The following is a 20,017-nucleotide window of genomic DNA, read 5'->3' as shown; positions in this document are numbered from 1 at the left end:
TTTAAATAAATAGGCTATAAATTGAACTGAGGGTGTAGCTCAGTAGTGGAGTCCTTGGCCCATGTGAAGTCGTTAGGTTCAATCTCCAGCTGCAAATTGCTTACAATGTTCAAAAGTTTATTGAACTTGTGTAGGAGCAGGTGCCAAAAAATTGGGTGGTGGAGAATGGAACATTTGAATCTAAACAAAAATTCTCAAAAGGAGGTGGGCTTTTACATAAATTGTCTATGAAATAAATTGAAAGCTGGTTGCCTGTGGGGAAGCACCCTTAGGACTCTCCTTGAACAGAGGAGCACCTAGCTCCATGTATTGATATGTGCAGAGCTGGCTAGGTTATTTCTTTTCCCTTCAGTTGGCTTTAAGCAATATAAATTGGGCTGGCTGAGGAGTTAATATACAATCTCTAAAGCAAAGGGACAGGTCAGTTTTACCCCACTCAGTGACTCACTAAATGCATGGTTGAGTGGGGCGGGATGGAGAGCCCTACTCCATGCTGTCACTGTCAGCTGGGACCAAGGCTTGAGAAAGAGGCTGTGACTTGTGCATCGGAACTGAAGCACTGACCCCACATTATTAGACACCACCTCAGCTGTGTTACGCAGATTGCTCTTTGCATTTCTTGCCTTCTGCTTGCGGGAGAGGTGATTTCAGATCGCCTACTTAGCCCAGCTCATGGCAGTCACGTTCCCTGCCACTCTGTCACTCATCCCAAGCCACTCCCCTCAGGGAGAATAAAACCTGGGAAGGCCTCTGGGATGAGGCCTTTGTTCCAGTAGACCACTATCTTGGGTGGATTTAGGACCCCTTGGCCCCTATATCTGTATATATGTCTCAGTGTCTTTCTTCTCTCCATGGATTGCACGTGGTAGATTAAAATTAACTCACTAAGATTCTAGTAACTTCTCCTTGGGATTACAATTATAAACCTTCCTGGGCCACGACAGGTCAAGAAAGGGTTCTCTATAGCTGCCTGCTGCCAAACAGTGACAGGAAAGGGAGGCTACTGTCAGCTGTCCCAGCTGAAACCACCTGGCAGTGCCAAGACCTGGTGCAGAGGCAGAGCCTAAGGCCAGGGCTTTTGACACCAAGTCAGCACCCATGTATTGCTCTAACCTGATTGGTTGCAGATCCCCACCTTTCCCCACCCCAAACAGTTCCCCTTCCCCAAACCCTCTCCAATGGTAATGCCCATCATGGTCTCCGACCCTCCTGGACCCATCTTCCCACACCCCACCAGCCCAGTTACAAGTGATGATTTTCTGTTTATTGCTCAAAACCAAAAAACTCCAGAAGCAAAGGTGGAGACTGTGGGTCAGACAGACAGCAGGAAGGGGCAGAATCTTGGCCCAGCTCTCCTCTTCTTCCCTCTGCTTTTCCCCATCCAAGGCCTGGGACTCAGGCATCAGGGAGGTGAGGAGCCTTCACAGCCAAGGGGAGGGTAGAGCCATGGAGGGCTGTCCTTGAGGGAGGGAGCCGTGGGTGGGCCAGAGAGGCCTAAGAGTTGTAAGGGAGCTGAGTTTCCCTCCCAGGGTCCAAAAGCCAGCAAGATAGAGGCCAGGCTCCTTGTTTGGCAACTGAGAAGAGGAGGCTTTGGGCGGCAGGATGCTGGTTTATTTACTGTGGGGACTCCAGGGCCATCAAAGCCCCTTCGTTGGGTGGGGCAACTATTTACACAGCAGGGGAAAAGGAAGCCAGGAGCCAGAGACTAGGTCTTGTGCTCCCCACTGCCCTGAATGAGGAGGGAAGGGGTGTCCTGGGTCCTGCAGACGTGGTCTTGTGTTCAGATGGAAACTTCGTACTCCCGTGTGTCCTGAAGATGGAGAGATCAGGTCAGGTGTTGGTGGAGATGGAGGTGGAGAGGGAGGACCCTGGGGTTTCTAAGTAACTGACTAGGGGCCTGGAATCACAGAGTGAGAACAGGGCTGAATCTGGCCAGTGGGTGTTTGATTTATTCTATGGTGTCTTAAAATGACATAAAGAGTGAGTTTCTGGATTGTCTGGAACCATTGGGAGAGCTGGAAGTGGAGAGGAAGTGTCCACTGTGGGTTAGAGCTCCCATTAGCCACGTTTTCACCATTCCCTATTGTTTGCACAGTTTGCTTTGCCCACTGACATGGCCTTCAGGGCATCCAAGTTTGACATTCCTGAGAAGAGATTACAGAGACCTTGAGAGAGAGCTATGGAGTCCTGGGGGGGAGAGGGATGTGGCATCTGGGGGAGGGAAGAGGCTCACCCCAGCTTCATACAGTGGGTTGCTGAAGTCCGACTCCACGGTGATGGGGCTGTAAGAGTGTGAGCCCGAGAAGCCAAAAAGGGATTTTCCTTGCAGCCTGGAAAGGGAGAGGACAGAAGGGCTTTCCAGTGGGCAAGCCCCTGAGCGCACTTTGTCCAGTTTGGCGTAACATGTCCCAGCAGGCAGTAAGAGGGTACTTACTTGGTGTAGTATATGTAAACGCCACTACCAAGGACAATGACCAAGCCTAGGGGCAGCAAGATGGCCAAGGCGAGGTTTCCACCCTCCAGCTGCCGTGACGGGTCTGTAGTCTGGGTCACTAGGGAAGAAAGGCCAGTGAGCCAAGGCTGGGCCTGATCCTGGGCTCTCCCAGCCTCCTGCCCTGGGCCCTGAACCCTGGGCCTCATCCCTCCGGGGCCTGGCCTCCTACCCCAGGCCTTTGCCTTGCCCTCCCGACCTGGCCAGGCCTGGGTCTCCACCTGTGCCCTCACTGACCTTCCAGTTTTCGGTTGTCCAGGAGCTCCTCATAGGCCACTGCAGGGAGAGGAGGGGGAGGGGACGGGGTCTGAGCCAGGGAGGGAAGGAGGCTGGGGAGAGGGCTCCGGTGGGGCTGGGCCAGACAGCCTGGTTCTCCCTGTCCTCTGCTCGACCTGAACTGTACCCTTCCCTTAGGGCTGACTAGGGCAGGGCCTTCTTCCTTCTCCAGACTCCTAAATTAAAGTTCAAAGTTCTTGGATGGTCTGAGCCAACCAGGTCTTTAGAATTTGTCAGAAGTAGGAAAGCTGAGGCCTATCCAGAGAGGGCAAGGGTGTTCCAAACCAAGGGCCCCTCTGCTACATTCCGTAGGGTAATTCTGAGATCTCAAATTTTCCCAGGGCTTCTAGATATGCCTGTGAGGATGACAGCCCACAGAAGGGAAGTGTCACCCATTGTTCTGAATTTCCTATACAACTTTCCCAGCACTGTCACTCCCTGGACACTGCTGTGCCCCTCCTGCCCTGCCCATCCAGGCACCTTTGCAGAGCGGGGGCTGGCTGGTCCACTGTGAAGGGTGGCCGGGCACGCAGGTGATGGTGACCTCGCCGATAAGCTCAAAGCCCTCATAGCAGAAGAATCGCAGAGACTCGCCAGCCTGGTAGTGGTGCTTATACAGCGTCTGGTAGCCATTCTCGGGGACCCCAGGGTTCAGGCACGGCTCATACTTCACTGCAGGGAGGGTACCCGTCACGTGGCAGCTGTGCCACTGAGCAGGCCCAGCATGTGGCTGCCAGACTCTCCCCAAGGCTACCCAGCCCCCTTCCTGGGGTGTGTCTGGACTCACAGGCGCACTTGGGGACACGATCACTCCACTTGGGTGTGCCTGTGTCCCGGCTGTAGCAGGTGAGCACGGCTGCTCCCTCCAGGCTGTACCCTGGCAGACAGCGGTACTGTACATGGGAGCCCACAGGAAAGCCAGCATCTGAGGCCGTCCGGTGCCCATTGGTGATCTCTCCAGGGTCGGCACAGGTCATGACTGGTGACAGAAGAGCAAGGTCAGGGTGAGCAAGGGCCTTCAAATTTCTCCCAGAAACTCAAAGCTGAGAGAGGCTTGAACTTTAGGCCATCTCCTCCTCTGACTGACCCTCCTTCCTACCTTGCCACCAGTTCCTAGAAAGGAAGAGGGCATGGATGGGACAAATTTAAAATTCAATGTGTTCTATATTTCATACTTCTTCTGGAAAACAGTGAGTAGAGCAAACCTAGACCACTACCTGGGGGCAGAATTGAAAAATATTTAATCACCATACCAGAGAAGGCCAGCTCAACCCCTAGGCTTCCCTACATAGTGTGCCCAGCCCCTGCAGGCTTGTGAGTTTACAGCCCAGCTGTGCAAGGTCATAATCATAATCGTTTATTGCACCTGAGCCAGGCACCCTGCTAAAGGTTTTACAAACATAATATTTAACCCTGATTATCCTAAGAGGTTAATGTCACTTTCTGGGGCCTGCGGCCCAGCACTCTGGCCAGGAGCAGTAGAGCTGGAACCTGCTCAGAGTCACAGCCTGCAGCACTGGGCACAGATTCAGACTTGGCTCTCTGAGCTTCAGGTTAGATGTGCTGCCTCAGGCAGGACACCTTCCGAACCAAAGCTGGGTCAGCTGCAGGCTGACATTCCATGAATCCTTCCAGCGATGGGGAATTGCGCCTACCAGATCATGTATCTGGTTTCCTAAAATGTCTCCCACAAGTCTCTCCATTGCCACAGTTCCTAGGGGCAGTTCCTTCCTAGGAACTGGTGGAAGAGCCACACCTCTGTGCCCATGTGTCAGGCTTCCCAAAATACGGAGACAGTGCCAAGAAGCTACTATCTCTTCTAAGAGATGCACACTTCCAGCTCGTTTAAATGTCACCTCGTCTGAGCTTTCTGCACTGTCCCACAAAGGACAAGTGGACACCCCAGCTCAAGATGTTAAGGGTGGTGCCGAAGTCAGCCACTTTGTAATGTCCTGTTTTTTTTTTGTTCAGGTATCCCATTCCTTCTCAGGCTGTATCAGGACACCCCTCCTCTAACTCCCCAACTCAATAATCCTTCAGAAACTGCATTAAAACAAACCGAACACTGATAAGCTTTGGTCCCAGTAAAGTGACTCCCTAGGATGTCAAGGGTTACAGACAGACAGACAGACAGGGCAGGCGGCCAGCTCAGGAGGAGGGGTGGGGCCCAGTGGACCTTGGCAGCTAGAAGATGCGAGGGAGACCTAGCTACAGGGGACGGTTTCAGAGCACTGAACGCAGCAGGAGCCAAGGACATGGGGTTGGGGCCAGGATTCAGAGCGAAGGTGGTATGGGCGGTACAGGGACCGCAGAGAGGGGTGGGGCGAAGCGCAGGCGGAGGAGGGGTCGCGGGGCTGGGGGACCGGATCCACTCACTCTTTTGGCAGGCGGGCGGCGCGGCGCTCCAGGACAGGTCCCACTGGCAGGTGAGGATGTCCGAGCCCAGCAGCTCGTAGCCGGGCTCGCATTGGTACGTGAGCACCGTGCCCCGAATCAGGTCCCCGTGGGACGCCGTCCTCCAGCCCCATTCCGGAGGGGGCAGCTCGGGGCAGGTGTCGTTCCTGGGGACCTCTGCAGGAGACAAGGCGAGTGTGGGCGCTGCCTGGGGGCTCGGGCTCCCTGCAGCCTTGGGGCCTGCGCTCTGGGTGTCCTCTCTCGGGGCGCCTGGCCCGCCGACCCTGCCGGCCCGTCCCGGGGTCTCTGCCTCGGTACCTTTGAAGTGTAATACGAAGCCCTGACCCAGGCCCGGGTTTGGAGGCCCGGGCGGCGCCTGGAACTGGAGCGTGAGGTCGGGCCCGGAGGAGAGGAGGCGGCGGCGTGGCTGAGGCCCCCGCAGCTGAGCCAGCACCCGGGCGCTGGGGCCATCCCCGTCGAAGAGTGTCAGCATGTCTCCTTCCCGCACGTTCAAACTGCGGGGCACAGAACACACAGTCAGGTGGGGCAGTGGGCCGCCCCGCCCGCCTGATTTGACCAGTCTGCAGCACTGTCCATCAGTAACCCCACCTGCTCTGCTCCTTATCTGCCGCTCTCAGGAGTGGTATGGCCTTAGCTTTGTGGAGTCTTTTGTTTGAGAGAGGGTCTCACTACGTAGTTCAGGCAGGTCCTGAACTCACCATGTAGCCCCAGCTACCCTCTAACTCACAGCGACGCTCCCGCCTCAGCCTCCCAGGTGCTGCGATTATAAGCATACCACCGTGCCCGGCTGTGCAGCCTCAGTTTTACTAACAATCTTGAGTTTTCGTCTATGCTAGTCCACGCCACACCTTCCCCCAGCTACTGTCCAGTCACCCAGTTCTATGACATCTCACATTTCCTTCCTAATTTTCAGTCCTTTTTACTGCTCGCTACTGCTCACACTCTCCAACCTTCATCTCCTCGGGAACTCTGGCTCTGATCAATCACACGCCAGTCTTCACTACCCTGCACAGCATGGAGTCCCCACCTCGGTACTTATGGAGCCACACCCACCGCTGGCTGAGTCCAGTCACGTGACCACTTCATACCAAGCCAGCCTGCTCAGTTCTCCCTGCACCTATGCCCACCTTGGATGTTGTTAGTGATGCAACATTTTGGGGTTTGGGTCCCTGGGAATCGCTCCAGGGACAGCCTCAGAAACCTCCAGAGTGAGAGATGCCAGGCCACATCCTTTGCTCCCAGTAGCAAACCCCTCCTCCCGTGCAAGGGCTGCATTGTCCCTTTGCTTTGTCCAGAGTCACCTGGCTAATAAGTGATTTGCGCCTAGGGCTCCCACAATATCCTGAGCCTGTGGTGACTTGTTTAATGGCCATAATATGCATCCAGTGAACCTCTGTCAACACAGGTCAGAATGCTGTCATCCCACATCCGGCCAAGCCCACCCACCTCACCCTCCATGGGACCCAGACATACATCTCAACCTGCAGCAAGATGCGTTTCTCTTCCTGGACATGCAGGCCCCACACGCAGTCCTGGCCAGGGCTGTAGCTCTGGGGCCAGTCGGGAGAGAGGACCACGCCAGCTGGCTCAGACAGCTCCCCTCCACACATGGCTAGGGCACAAGAGGTGTGTGGTTTAGGACCCCTCGCCACAGTCCTCACCAAATCACCTCGAATGTTGCCTAGTTTTGATGATCCATCTGGTATTGTTTTTAATTTTTTTTTTGTCTTTGTTTTGTTTTGATATAGGAGACTGAACCCACGGCTTTCACACTAGACTACATCCTTAGCTCTTTTTTTGTTATTTTTTTAAACTATTGAGTCAGATTCTCAATAATTTACTAACTTGCAGGTTGGATATGAACTTTCAATCTTCTGCCTCAGCCTCCCAGAGTGCTGGGGTTTACAGGCCACCAAGCCCAGTGATCCATCTGATTTCTTACCTCATCTTGGTCTTGGGCCCAATCTCCAGCCCTATTGCTTTCTTTTCTTTCTTTTTTTTTTTTTAAATCGGGGGATCGAACTCACGACCGCCTGCTTGCAAGGCAGGTGCTTACGCCGCTGAGCTAAATCCCCAGCCCCCTATTGCTTTCTTTCTTTAGTTCTTTTGAGACAGAGTTTTACTACATAATGCAGGCTGGTTTAGAACTCACTTTGTAGCCCAGACTGGGCTTGAACTCACAGCAATCCTTCTGCCTCAGCCTCCTAAATGCTGAGATTACAGGTATGCACCACCACCCCACCCCAACCCTGTTCTTAATTAGCCTCACACACTCTCCACTTTACCTGCCTGATCTGAGGCTTAGCCTAACTTCTGTTCTATGTCTTAGAGATATTCAGGTCTGTGACCTCTGCATTCAGAGGTCCCAATTATTTAGCTAAGAAAACAGCCCCTGAAGGGACAGCGTTTGCCCACTGTTTGGGTCTCTGAGTTTTTCATGTTGGTCTCCCTCCTGAATGGCCTTGCTGGCATCCAGGAAGAAGTCTGTAGGTCGAAGGACTTAGTAGGGTGAACAGACTCACCCTTGCAGGCTGGCTCTGTGTCATTCCAGTGGGGTTCTGTTGGGTCCACACATTCGATGGCACTGGGGGGGCCTGGGGGCTCCAGAGCATATCCTGGGAGGCATGAAAAGGTGGCCAGTGCCCCTGGGCGGTACTCAGGGTCTGTGGTAGTGACATTGCCATGTGCCAGGAAAGGAGCGAAACAGCGATCCTCTTCAAAGGCTGGGAAAGAATCAATCATGAAGATTAAGCATTTAAGATGGACTTTGGGGCTGTCAAACTGGGGCTGTGGCTGAATTCAGGTGTTGTGTAGCCACACAATGAATTTATAAAAACCTAACGCCCGTGGGCTTAGCTTTCATTCTCCAGTTTGTCAAATACCTGAACACTCCTCACTCACACAGTTGTTATCTTGCTGGCCTCTGGAGGAGACCCCTAGGCTAGTCCAGTCCTGGCCACCACTCTATGGTGGGAGATCCACAGACAAAAAGCCACTTGACCAAGGTCACCTAGTAGGCGATGGCAGAACCATGCCTCCCGCCTGGAAGGTTCCATTGCCAGCCACAGAATGCAGCTCTTGAGACTGCAGCAGTCGTGTCCCAAGAACCGGCTTTTGCAGGTGAGTTCCCTCCTCAAAGGTAACAGCTGGATTCTGGTAATTCATGCTGTTGCTAGAATCCAAAACTGCAGCGAAGTGCAAAAGTTGCTCAGCTTTTACTTTGGACTCAGCAAAAATGAACCTTTGTGGAGCATTTTAGTTTCTGTCCACCTGATGGCATTCTAGCTGCAAAACTGCCTGTGTGGTGAGCCTTCCATGCCTGTAATACAGAGGACAAGCCTGAGGCTCCCAGAGCAGCAGTGCTCCACGTGTGTGGAGGCTGCATCACAAGTGAGGGTGGGGACCTTACCAAAGGGCAGTGCATTTCACTCTGTAACACTTTATTCCCAATCTGACAAGGTACCGGGTCAGTTGGGGCCCAGTGCCAATTCCATTTCTTACACCAATCAGAGGAGAAGCCAGTCCCCCTTCTCTGACTGCTTCCTTTTCTTTGTCTCACTCCAGCCACTGTTTATACAAATCCTCTGCTCCAGCCACACGAAAGCCTGCTTCCCAAACATCCAGGCACCTCTCTACCTTCTCACCTTTGTTCGCACTTGTGCCCTTCACCAGAGCTGGCTTTCTGGCTTCCTCTTCTAAATTACCCTCCATCCTTTAAGGCCATGCTTAATGCTTCTCTCATGAATACTGACCTGGTTGTTTCTATTTGCCCAATATCCATTCCCCCGTGTTCTAGTGAGAGCACCCTTATTTTCCTTTGGGAAAACAGGCCTTCCCCATGGATAGCCCTTGAGCCTCGCTGGGGCCAACCAGCAATGGCTGTGAGATACAGACAGATCTGCCAATGACAGCACCTGCCCCTGGCACAGTGATGGGCTCAGGCAAAGGCACAGGACCTTAACTAGGTCAGAGGATCCTTTCTGCCTGAGGGGCTCAGGAAACATGTGTACTTCCCCTTTCTCCCATGGAGTCACTGTGATGCTCTGTGTAAATGTGCAGCTAGACCTACCACATGGAGAGCTTGCCTGAGAAGGAAGCCAGCACTCTGGAAAGAATTGCGGGACTGAGATACCTGGTCCCCCAGCTTTGGACCTGGATCGAACCATACAAGGGAGGATCAAAATATGTGGTAAATGTTTAAATTAAAAGACATTGCCATTGATCCTCCTAAAGAGTCCTCTTACATTCAAGCACACTTATCCCATCATTCTTGCCATTTGCTGAAGCAGTTCTGGAAGTCCTCATTTGCATCTTTATGAGGTGTGACCAAAAATACAATGAATACTTTTGCCAAGCGCCATCCAGGAGAAAGGCAGGTTCATACAGCCATGACGGTGTGTTCTTGTCTGCCTCACTCACCGGATATGGCACCATCTGACTTCTAACTCTTCCGCCAAATCAAAATGATCAGGAGAGGAAAATCTTTTGAACTGATGAAGGACATGAGAGCAGCTACGGTATTACAACTGAAAATACTCACACAGAAGACTTCTAGAACTGCTTCAGAAAGGGGCAAGAATATTGAGATAGGTACGTTTGACATGAGAGGGAGTATTTTGAGGAGGATTAGTAGCCATGTGTTGTTTACTATTCTTTTAAAAATGTTTTAAACATTCACAATATTTTTCAATCATATCTTGTACATGAAACTTAGAAATAGCAGTCACAAAATGAGAAGGAGGGCCGGGGATTTAGCTCAGCGGCATAAGCGCCTGCCTGGAAAGCACAAGGTCGTGACTTTGATCTCTGGTACCAAAACCAAAACAAAACAAAACAACAACAAAAATGAGGAGTCCAAGTGAGGTGATCTTTGAGGTTTTGGGGTGAAGAAGTCAGATTTAAGAGAGCCAACCATGGAAACGAGCAGAAGCACAATATACACTTGTGACTGTGCCCTGCATCAGGATGAGGGGCCTGAGTGGGGCTTGGAGGGGAATTGGGACAGATCACCTTCAAATCGGAGGCTGAGCAGCAGGGGGTTGGCAGGTGTCTCGGACAGCAGCTCCACGTAGAGGGACTGGGCATCGCTGATGAGACCACGCTCTGGGACATCATCCATGTCGGAGTCATAGATCACAGGGGACAGGGGACTGCCCCCTGAGCGTACCATCAGCCTGCAGTGGACAGAAGAGTGACAGGACTGCTGTTTCCTCTCCCAAGCTGCTGTGCCTCTGGCTGATTTCCTTGCCTATCTTTATAGCTGTTACCAGTAAATGTTACCATATGCCATGCATTCTTCTAAGCCATTCCACATTTTATCTGGTTTGATTTTCACAAGTGCTCTTTAGTCAGACACCATTATTAACCCTCATTTTATAGATGAAGACAACAAGGTACAAATAGATTAAGTATCCTAAGATCACATAGTAAGCAGAGGCAGAGCTGGAATACCAGGTTAAGCAAAAGTGATGATGATGATGACAGTGAACACTTTTGTAGTGCATATTATGTCTGGGCACTATTTCAAGTATTTTACATATTTTAATGCATTAATTAGGCATTTAGAGAGGTACTGCTATCTCTACAAATGGGAGAAATGAGCAGTGAGCTTAAATGATGTAAGGAAGATCGTGCAGGTGTATTCCTTAAAAAACAGAACTAAGTCAGACACATATCTGGACAGAGATCCCTCTCAGATCTGACTCCCCATGGCAGTCTCCCTACTGTCGCTAGGTGAGGACATCTGACCTGAGGCCCAGACTCTCACCGGTCATTGTCCTCATCCAGTGAGACCCTCTCAAAGTGCAGGTGTAGCCGGCGTCCCTCAGCTGCTTCAATGACCCAACGGCAGGTAAGATTGGGTCCCGCTGCTCCCCCAGGCTCAGGGGACACGATGCGGCCTAGCGTAGCATTGTGGATGGTGCCGCCACAGGATGCTGCGGGCAGGGGAGAGCAGGTTAAACTGGCTGGAGGTACAGCCATGTCTTCAGGCTGGACTGGTTCAGGGCTCGCCCTGGGGATGGGGCCTTCCAAAGCAGAAGGTTCTGCTAAAATGAAGACTCCCCCCAGATGTGGACATCCTCTGACAGGGAGTTGTCCTCTGATGGGAAAGCTTCATGGTGGGAACCCCCAGAGTGAAGATACTCAGGATGGGGAATCTGCAAGACAAAGACTCCTAGATATGAACCCTAAAAGTGGTTTCCTCTAAGATGAGGACAGAAACCAGTAGGTGGGATGTACAAGATGGAGGCCACCAAGGATGGATGCTCCCCGTGGTTAAAGACCTTTGGTGGAGCGCTCCACAAGGACCTGAGGATAGAGACTCTTCAGAAACCTCTCCACATGGAGATGGAGACCCCGTGATAGGACTCCCCAGGGAGGGTCCTAGAACAGAAACCCACACCCATGATGGGACTCACCCATGCAGCTTGGGGGTTCACCACTCCAGGCTGGCCGGGTACCATTGAGGCAGATGAGCGTCTCCTCACCCTGAAGCTGGTAGCCTGAGTCACAGTGGAAGGTGGCAGTGCCCCCAGGGTGCAGATCTGTCACACTTGCATCCCCATGGGCCGGCCGGGTAGGGAAGCCACAGCTCAGGAGGTAGGCTGGACCAGGCAGAGCAGGCAAAGGGAAGACTCACTGTCCCATGCCATCTCCCACATCAACCCCTCCCTCCGGGCCCCTGTGGGACCCCACACAAGCTCCTTGCACAACAGGCTCACTGTCTTGTGAAGAGAAAATTACTCTGGACCCTGGTACTTCTTGGTAATGTGACCTCAGGCAAATCAGTTGACTCCCCTAATAATAACCAACAGTATATGAAGAGTGTTTTCAGCTTCCCAAGTGAGTGTGCACAGTGCATGTGAGGAAGGCAGAGAAAGACTCTAACCTACTTTCCAGGTTTGGAAACTGAGGTCCCACACTACTCAGTGCCTCATGGCATTTTCTCACACTTTCACGGAAGATACTACTTTCAGTCATACAAGTCACATAAAACTTCACTAGAAACCATTTTGCCATTAAAAACATTAACATTCAGTCTCCCCCAAATGAATCCCCTAGTAAAAATGAAGTACACAGGAATTCTTTGAGAAACTGATTTGTCTTCTATGTTGCAGCAAGAACTGTATGACCTCCCTTTTTTGCACTGGCTGCCAGGTAGCTCAGAATCAGATTAAAATTTGTCCCTAGCAACAATAGCCTGGCCATTCCATTTTTAATTATTTTTTATTTATTTGTCTATTGGTACTGGGAATCAAACTCAGGACCTCAACCTGCCAGGCAGGCACTGTCTCCTTGCTGCATCCCTGGAACTCCATTTTTTAAAACTCAACACTTTTTCCTTACATAGTCCATATAGTTGTATTGCTTGTATTCTTTCTGAAAGCCTCCTGAAATTCTTGTAGAAGTAGATGGGATAAAACAAATGGAAGGTCACTTGTTGATGAATGACAGTCTCTGAACTTGACCCCAGCAGAACCTGGCAGAGCTCATCAAGAAGGGCTTCCTGGATCGGTGCCAACCTATTGATCACTAGGGTCACTTCGGCTGATCTGGCTGGCTCCAGATGGGTGGGAGCTGGATGGGTGTCCCTTTCCTGCCTAAGCACTCCACGTGTGTCCCTTCTGAGGCAGCGCACATGGCGGAAGAGAACAATGTTCCCCACTGGAGGAGGACCATGGTTTGGTCAGGGGTACACACAGTGGGCTCCCCTGCTAGAACCTCCAAACACACTCCCATGAGGGGAAGGCTGTCCCCAGCAGAGGGCTTCGGAGACCCTGCTTCCCTGGGCTTATTGCCTTCATAATTTGCCATCCTGCAGAGATGGCATCCTCAGGATTCTCTAAGAGACCTGCTTTGTTCCATATTTCAAAATTCAACAAACATTTCCTTGGCTCAGCTATGGGGAACGGGGGAACAGACCCAAGCCTTGCCCTTTAGGAGTCTATAGTCTACAGAGAACAGCATAAAAGCAACTTCTAAAACTCAGTGGCTTCAGTAAATGTTAACCCCTATATTGGCCCTCCACGGTCAAAGACATCTAGCTTGAATTCTTCTAACTGACATTTTAACTCCTTTCAATTAGGTTCAGCCCAGCACTTTAGTGTTCCACATCTGAGACCTGTGTATTCTAAGCAACCATTTTGTGGCTCCTTACTGTACCTCAATACTTTTCTTTTTTAACATCTAGGTCCCTGTATAGAAGGTCCCTTCGGAGCTTGTCTCATCTTTCAAAGAGTAACTTAAGTACCACCCCTTCCAGGAAGTCTACCTGACCCTGCTACTTCCAACACTTAGTTGTTCTTTTACCAGTATATATTTTTTTTCTCTCTCTTTTTTTTTTTTTTTTTTTTTTTTTTTGTTTTTGAGACAAGGTGTTGCTTAGTTGCCTGGGCTGGCCTTGAACTTGTGATTCTCCTGCCTCAGCCTTCTGCATGCCGGGACTGTAAACAGGTACCACCATGTGTATATGTTCACATGCACAACTTTGCCATTACAATAACCACTGTCTCTGTTCACCGTGAGACTTAAAAAGACTTGTTTATCTTATTTTAGAAAAGCCTAGGCTGACTGATCAATTCGGAGACAGGCTGACCTGAGTTCTAGTTCTAGCTCCATACTTGTTAGCTATAGGACTGAGCAGGTGACTTCACCACTGAGATCCCATAATTAGTGGCAATTATTCCTATCCATGAGGGTTAACCTGAAAATTAAATAAAAGAAGCACTAGAAGCATTCAGCACACAGAAGGTGCTCAGAACATGTTTGTTGCCCCATAAGCATGGAGGCAGGGATTTGGGCTTGATTTCTCACTCCATGATAATTTGCAGGTGGCTGAGAAGTCCACATGAACTTTGGGTCTCTTTCTTCCTCTGAGGGATGGAGCTAACAGTGCCCGTGCATCCTGTGAGAAGTACAATGGCTGGGGAAAAGACCGAATGTGGGCAAGTTTGCTAGACTTGGGTGAAGGCTGGCGGAGCCCCGGCTTTTTGGTGAGACTAATAAGGTCACACTGGATCTGAGGCTCCAGTGTGTGCAGGTTGGGAAGGGCTGAAACAGGGCTTCAGTCCCAGTGGTGCCTGGAGGAGCTGCAAAGCAGGGAAAGCCGAGGCAGATAATGAAGGCCAATTGCTGCAATAACCCGGCTTCCCCAAATGTTCCACTTAGCCTACGAGTCCTATTTTCAATGCCTAAGGGAAATGGCTGCTCGAAGGAGCCAGTGGGAATCCATTTTTGTAGTATCTGAAGTCCAGTTCTCAGCCTTATGCCCTCAAGACGTGCTCTTGTTCCTCCACAAGCAGGCCTCCACCAACGTACATGCCCCTGGCGTGCTGGGCTCTTCAGTGCTACTGTATTGCACAACAAGCCCCCAGGAGGACCCTGAGCACAGGTCCAGGAGAAGCCAGGAGGGACATGGGGTATGAGCTGTGTCCTGGACAAGACACACAGGCATCTGTGCCAAGTTCCCAAGGTGAGCAGGGTACATGAAGCTCGGTGAAGCTGAAAGGTGACGTGAAGGGGACACTGCCCAACACACAGCTCCCTCTGTTTCCAAGGAGCTGGGAGGGGGCATGGGAGAAGATGGCAGTGTCTGGAATTGGGACACTGGCCAAGTCCTTTGCTTTGTGTATACACTTGCACTAGAACACACTGCGCTGTGGGGAGCCCCCCCACACACACACACACAGGTAGCAGCACGAGCAAGGGCAGATGTTGTTTATGGGCAGATGCTCATGAATACAATCATATCCTCCTTCCCTCACCTCCAGAAGTCAAAAGCACCTTTCTAAGTGACAAACAGGAGACTGTCAAATGTCTCACTCTCATATGGAGGTTAAAATAATCTGAAACTGATAAGGTCTTTATGATCTACCTGTCTCCCATCTGGGTCCCGATCACTTTCTGTACTTTGACTCTAATAGCAGTAATTTCTGAGCTCTTACTGTGTAGTAGACACTGCTTTAAGCACTTTACATGTGTTAATTTATATGTGCTTTTCCTAATAATACCATGCAGTAAGTATTATGATTATGATTAACTACTAGGGATTAAACCTAGGACCTTCACACTGAGCTACATCTCCAATCATTTTATTTTCTGTTTTGGTGGGATCCTCATTAAGTCACTAAACGACCAGGCTGGCCTCAAACTCACAGAGCTCCTCCAGCCTCAGCCTCCCAAGTACTGGGATTACAGGTATGTGCCACCACACCCAGCCCAATTTTTCAAATGAGATCATGAGGCTCATAAAGATTGTCCCAAGTCACACAATGAGGACAATTCTATGTTCATATTAAATTACTCCTCTCTAGGCCTGACGTTTTCTTTTCTCTCTGGGACTTGGGATATTCATTCCATGCTGGACAACTGCCTCCCTTTTTTCCTTCCTATCACCCTTCCCTTGGCTGACTAACTCATTTGTTGGGTCTCAGCTTTGTCATCACCTCCTTCAAGAAGGTATTCCCATAGTCTTTAGAAAAAATTCAGGACCCTCTTTATATTTATTTCTCTTGCCTGTGGTGCCTCCATTTTGCTCTTATTTCAATAAACTATAACCACCCTAAGTCCTTGTCTGTCTATACCCAGATTCTGAGTTCCTTGAAGTCAGATTAACACTTGAATCATTGATTCCTCTCTCAAGGCCAACATAAAATTTGGTATAAAGTACTCAAAATTTGTTGAGTTGAATGGATGCTATGGCACTTTGATATGTGCCCACTTCTGAGTGTGTGGATTTGTCTCTTCTGAGGGTTCTGCTCCGCAAGATACCATTAAGGAGGAAGTACTCTGTGCTTGAAAGGTCTCCAGAAACATCCCTAATGCCCAGTGTGGCCCCTGTCCTTCCCACACCCTTAGACTCCTCACCCTGATAGTGGATCCTGAAGCCACCTCCCCTTGGGGGCCGTGGGCTCTGGAAGTGCAGAAGCAGCCTGTTGGTTGGGCTTCGAAGGACCTGTCCTTCTCCCAGCATGGAGGAGTTTGCTAGAAGTCGGGGGGCCAGGCCTGGGGATCCCCCACCAGCCAGCACAAGGAGCTCTTCCTCCTGAGACAGGTTCAGTGTCTGTACCTGAAGGAGCCAGACAAAGGCCAGAGCAAGTCAGTTGGGGGAAACATGATTCCCCAAGGCCTCTGCCCTCTGCTTTCCTTTTTCCCCTCTTTTGCAGCCCTCAAAAACACAGGGACATTGCCCCATGTTGTGGAACCCTAGTAGAGTTTTCAAGATCACCTGAGTCAAAAAACAAGTCCATGTGAGTTAGAAAACAAGCTCTCTGGTTCCCAGGCCAAACCTGTGCACACTGAATGGGCCCAGAAGAAAGGGTTGGAAAAATCACCCAGTCTTACACTTAGGTCTAGTTACCTGGATCTCAATGCCATAGCCAGGGTAGACATGGATGCTGTAGGTGCAGTCCAGGAGCCCCAATGTGCGACTGGTGGGGCTGCTCAAATCTGGAGACTCCACAAACCCTTCGCCCTCAGAGATGTTGTTATTACACAGAACTAGAGAGAATCAAGCAGCTGGGATTGAGAGAGGCCCTGTGCTCTTGCCCTCCAAGCCAAGCAGTCCCAGAGGTCCTCATCTTCTCCCCAAGACCCTCACCATCTTTATCCAATGCACCCTCTCCACTCTGGACTGAGAACTTCCTCCCCCAATTGCAATAACAACAGAACACATGGATCAGGGCCTGGCATACAGGAAGGGTATAGAAATGCTAAGTCAAAGATGTTTTCCCATATGTGCTTAGAGATTCTTCCTCAGATTCCAGGCAGTCTCTTTCCCATCCATCTCCCGCACCTTCCTCTTCTCACATCTGTGCTACTTCTGGACATCGCCCCCAATAGGCTCACCTGGGCTAGTGACTGTAGTGGTGACCGTGGTCGTAGTGATGATGGTGGTAGTGGTCTCCTCCTCTCCTCCCTCTGGACCAAGGGGCGGGACTGGGGAGGCAGGGCCAGGAGGGGGCGTGGCCGTGGTGCCCGGGGGCGGGGTCAGCAGCTCTGGCGCTGTAGGTCCTGCCCCCCTGACCCCTTTAGGGGTTACAGCTGTGGTCAGAGGCCCTGTCCCTGGTTCAGTGGCCCGTGGCAGGGAGGGTGCTGCGAGAGTCTGGCTGGCTGGAGGAGTGGCTAGTGTGGAGTCTGGATCAGATCCTGGGTGAATGCAAGAGAAGTCATGAAAAAGAGTTAGCTGGCAGGGTGGGGAGCGGGTGGAAGGAAATGGAGGATTCCTCCACGGAACCCTCCTTACTAGGCAAAAGACCCCCTCTTTCCCTTTGCCATCCAAACTCTCCATGGACTACCAGGTTGATGCAGCCTGGCCCCCTTCACTGACCCTTCTCTCAGGTTTCTCTCCCCAGGCCCCTTCACCCTGACAGTGTCCCTGGAGCCTGTCCCTACTTCACTCTAAATTTGGCTGTCCGTGGTACCTTCCTCTCTGCTCTCTGTCTTGCTCTCTTTGGAGCTCTTTATTTCTCTGTTTACTATTATACTCTGTTCTCTGATTTTATGATTCTAGATCTAGTGAAACCTGCTAGTTTCTATATTTTACTCTCTCTGTCTCTCTGTCCCCCACCATTTCTCAGACTCTAGTTCTCTAAATTCCCACCCATCTTTATCTTTTCTTTGGCTGTCTCTTCTTAATCATTCTGTCTGTACTTCTGTTTCTGTCCATACCCAATTTTGACTCTTTAGTCATTCCCTTTGAATTTCACTGGGTTTGGGTGGGGGGAGAGTGTCTTGCTCCTTCTGCAATTTCTCTCTGCTTTTCTGTCCTGGCCTGGCTCCCCATCTCCTCTCTCAACAGGTCTATGCTGCTCCCACCGCCTGGGGGGCCTTACCTGGCAAGTAGCCTATCTCTGGGCCCTTCCTCAGCAGAGCCCCATGAAGCAACTCAGCCAGGGCCTCAGAGGCCACTGTGGGGGTCTCACTTTCAGGTTCTGGCAATGTCTCCTCGTCCTTCAGGGGCAGACCTAGGAGGTGAAATTCAGTGAGCATCTCAACTCCCCACATTCCTTCCTCCAGAGAGATCCTTTCCAGAGATCTTCCCTCTACATCAGCTGGGCCTACAACAGCTAAGAGCATCCTAGATTGAGCTGAAAGCAAGATCAGAGAAGAGGCTGCCAGCTCTCCTAAACACTCCTGTACGTTCCTCTCTGCTACCACTATCCAAGGCTGTGTAGGTCTTTTATGAATTTATTAGGTTTTTGAACCTTGGACAGCGCCAGCGGGGGTTAATGGGGCTTTGGGAGCAGCCCTCCTTTTATCCTCTGTGGGGCTCGCTCACAACCCTAGGGCCCCAGAAGTGTCTGGCAGCACTTCCCAGCCCTTGCTTCCGCAGTGCCCAGCTTTCTCTCTCTGGGTTCCTGTCTCTGCAGTGTAGCTATTCTCTCTCTCTCTCTCTCTCTCTCTCTCTCTCTCTCTCTCTCTTTCTCCCTCTTCTTTCTTTCTCCTCCAATCTGTCTCCTTCTCCAGAGTCTGGCTTTGGGTCAGAGAGAAGTGAAGGACTGAATATCCGGTCTTTGTCCATATGTCCAAGAACATTCATATGTGCAGTCCCTGGAGTCTCTCCCAACACCTCCATCTCCCACCCGGGTAGCATGCACGCTGCTCTGCCTCCGCAGATATCCCCCTAACTTCCCCAGCCCTTCTTCATGGATTTAACCCCTAAGGTGCTGCTAAATGCCCCGTTTATTCCTTTCCCCTCATCCTCAACATTACGGGTTAAGGGGTTCAGGGCATAACCAAAGAGCTCTTATGTTTCCCTTCGCGGTCAGCTGTGCCCTCCCTACCCCATGAGCTCAGAAGACCCACGTTGTTTGGAGAAAGAAGGTAGATTGACCCCCTCCCCGGGGCCTTCGAAGGCCCACCCCCACACCCTTATGTCCTTACCCTGAATCCAGGGACAGCTCAGCAGAATTAGGAACAGCAGCTGGGAAGGCGGCGGGTGCTGGGCCTTGGGAGTCCCCATGGCGACTCACCCCAATCTCTCTCCTCTGTGCCTCTCCTAAATAATCTAGTTGCCACTTTTCCTCCGTGTCCTTTTATTTTTCCCCTTGATTTTGCTTTCCTGTTAGCGAATCAGTAAAAGAAGACAATTTTTCTGCCTCTTAGGATGGAGGGGCAGAATTGGACTAGGGGTTGGTTGCCTGGAATCCTCTCCCCTTGCCTCAATCTCTGTCCTTCGCTCTGGGATCTGTGGTAGAGGGGGGCGCGGCTCTAGCTGCAGGGGGTGGGGCTGAGAGGGCCGAAGGTTACCCTCTCGTTTGGGTGCCTGGGTCCACCGGACTGGCTGGATCCCAAGCCAGGGGACTTGGAAACAGGAAGGTAGCTTCCAGGGTGGGGGTTAGGGTGGGGTTGAGGATTGGGAGGTTGCCTACTGGGCTCTAGCCGGTGTTGTCGGGGGAAGGAAAGGGTTGAAGAACCCAGAGAGCCGAAGCTCGGGCACTAGAACTGCGGGAGGGAGAAGCTGAAAAAGGTGTCGAGCCCACGTCAGATCCTGGGGATGGGCGAAGGGAGGGGCCTAGGATTTATTTGCGGAGGAGGGCGGAGGAGGAAGTGCAGATGGAGGAAGGAGGGATGGAGAGCTGGAACCGTAATACTCTCTCCCGCAGCCCCTAGGGGAGGCAAAGGAAAGCCTCTGGTCCCAGCAGTCATTAGCACCCCGCCTCCGCCATTCCAGCACATCTGGCAACTGAGTCTCCTTTTCCCAGGGCACCAAGGTGTTGTACCGCTTGGTCCCCCAAAATGCCCTCGGTCCATATCCGGATCCCTGTGAGACTTTGCCTTTTATAGAAGCTTAAGAGTGGAATAGGCTTTCCCTTCTCCAGGAGAATGGCGAGT

General features: G+C 51.3%; 1 protein-coding gene across 4 annotated transcripts; it reads right to left on the bottom strand.

Moving 5' to 3' along the window:
- Nucleotides 1-1,242: 1,242 nt before the first annotated feature.
- Sez6l2 (seizure related 6 homolog like 2) lies at nt 1,243-19,669 on the bottom strand. Of its 4 annotated transcripts, none has more exons than XM_063226807.1 (18): nt 19,067-19,668; nt 18,016-18,147; nt 17,030-17,329; nt 16,542-16,681; nt 16,049-16,250; nt 11,602-11,787; nt 10,950-11,118; nt 10,193-10,356; nt 7,705-7,905; nt 6,656-6,794; nt 5,480-5,676; nt 5,144-5,338; nt 3,555-3,746; nt 3,248-3,439; nt 2,729-2,767; nt 2,435-2,552; nt 2,234-2,354; nt 1,243-1,810 (listed from the first exon to the last, which is right to left on the bottom strand). In XM_063226807.1, exons 1-18 carry the CDS (start codon nt 19,143-19,145, stop codon nt 1,781-1,783), a joined length of 2,796 nt encoding a protein of 931 aa, XP_063082877.1. In that variant the 5' UTR covers nt 19,146-19,668; the 3' UTR covers nt 1,243-1,780. The 4 variants fall into 4 exon arrangements, with proteins under 4 accessions (XP_063082877.1, XP_003477907.1, XP_063082878.1 ...); XM_003477859.5 differs by having other exon boundaries at nt 2,234-2,330; nt 19,067-19,666; XM_063226808.1 differs by lacking the exon at nt 2,729-2,767 and having other exon boundaries at nt 19,067-19,669.
- Between the last annotated feature and the right edge of the window lie 348 nt (nt 19,670-20,017).

This window comes from Cavia porcellus, unplaced genomic scaffold (genome assembly GCF_034190915.1).
Source record: "Cavia porcellus strain 051 isolate PalLab524CR breed Dunkin Hartley unplaced genomic scaffold, mCavPor4.1 scaffold_16, whole genome shotgun sequence".
In the NCBI taxonomy this organism is placed as follows: Eukaryota; Metazoa; Chordata; class Mammalia; order Rodentia; family Caviidae; genus Cavia; species Cavia porcellus.
The sequence above is the reverse complement of the archived record's forward strand: the minus strand, read 5'-3'. Positions and strand labels throughout refer to the sequence as shown.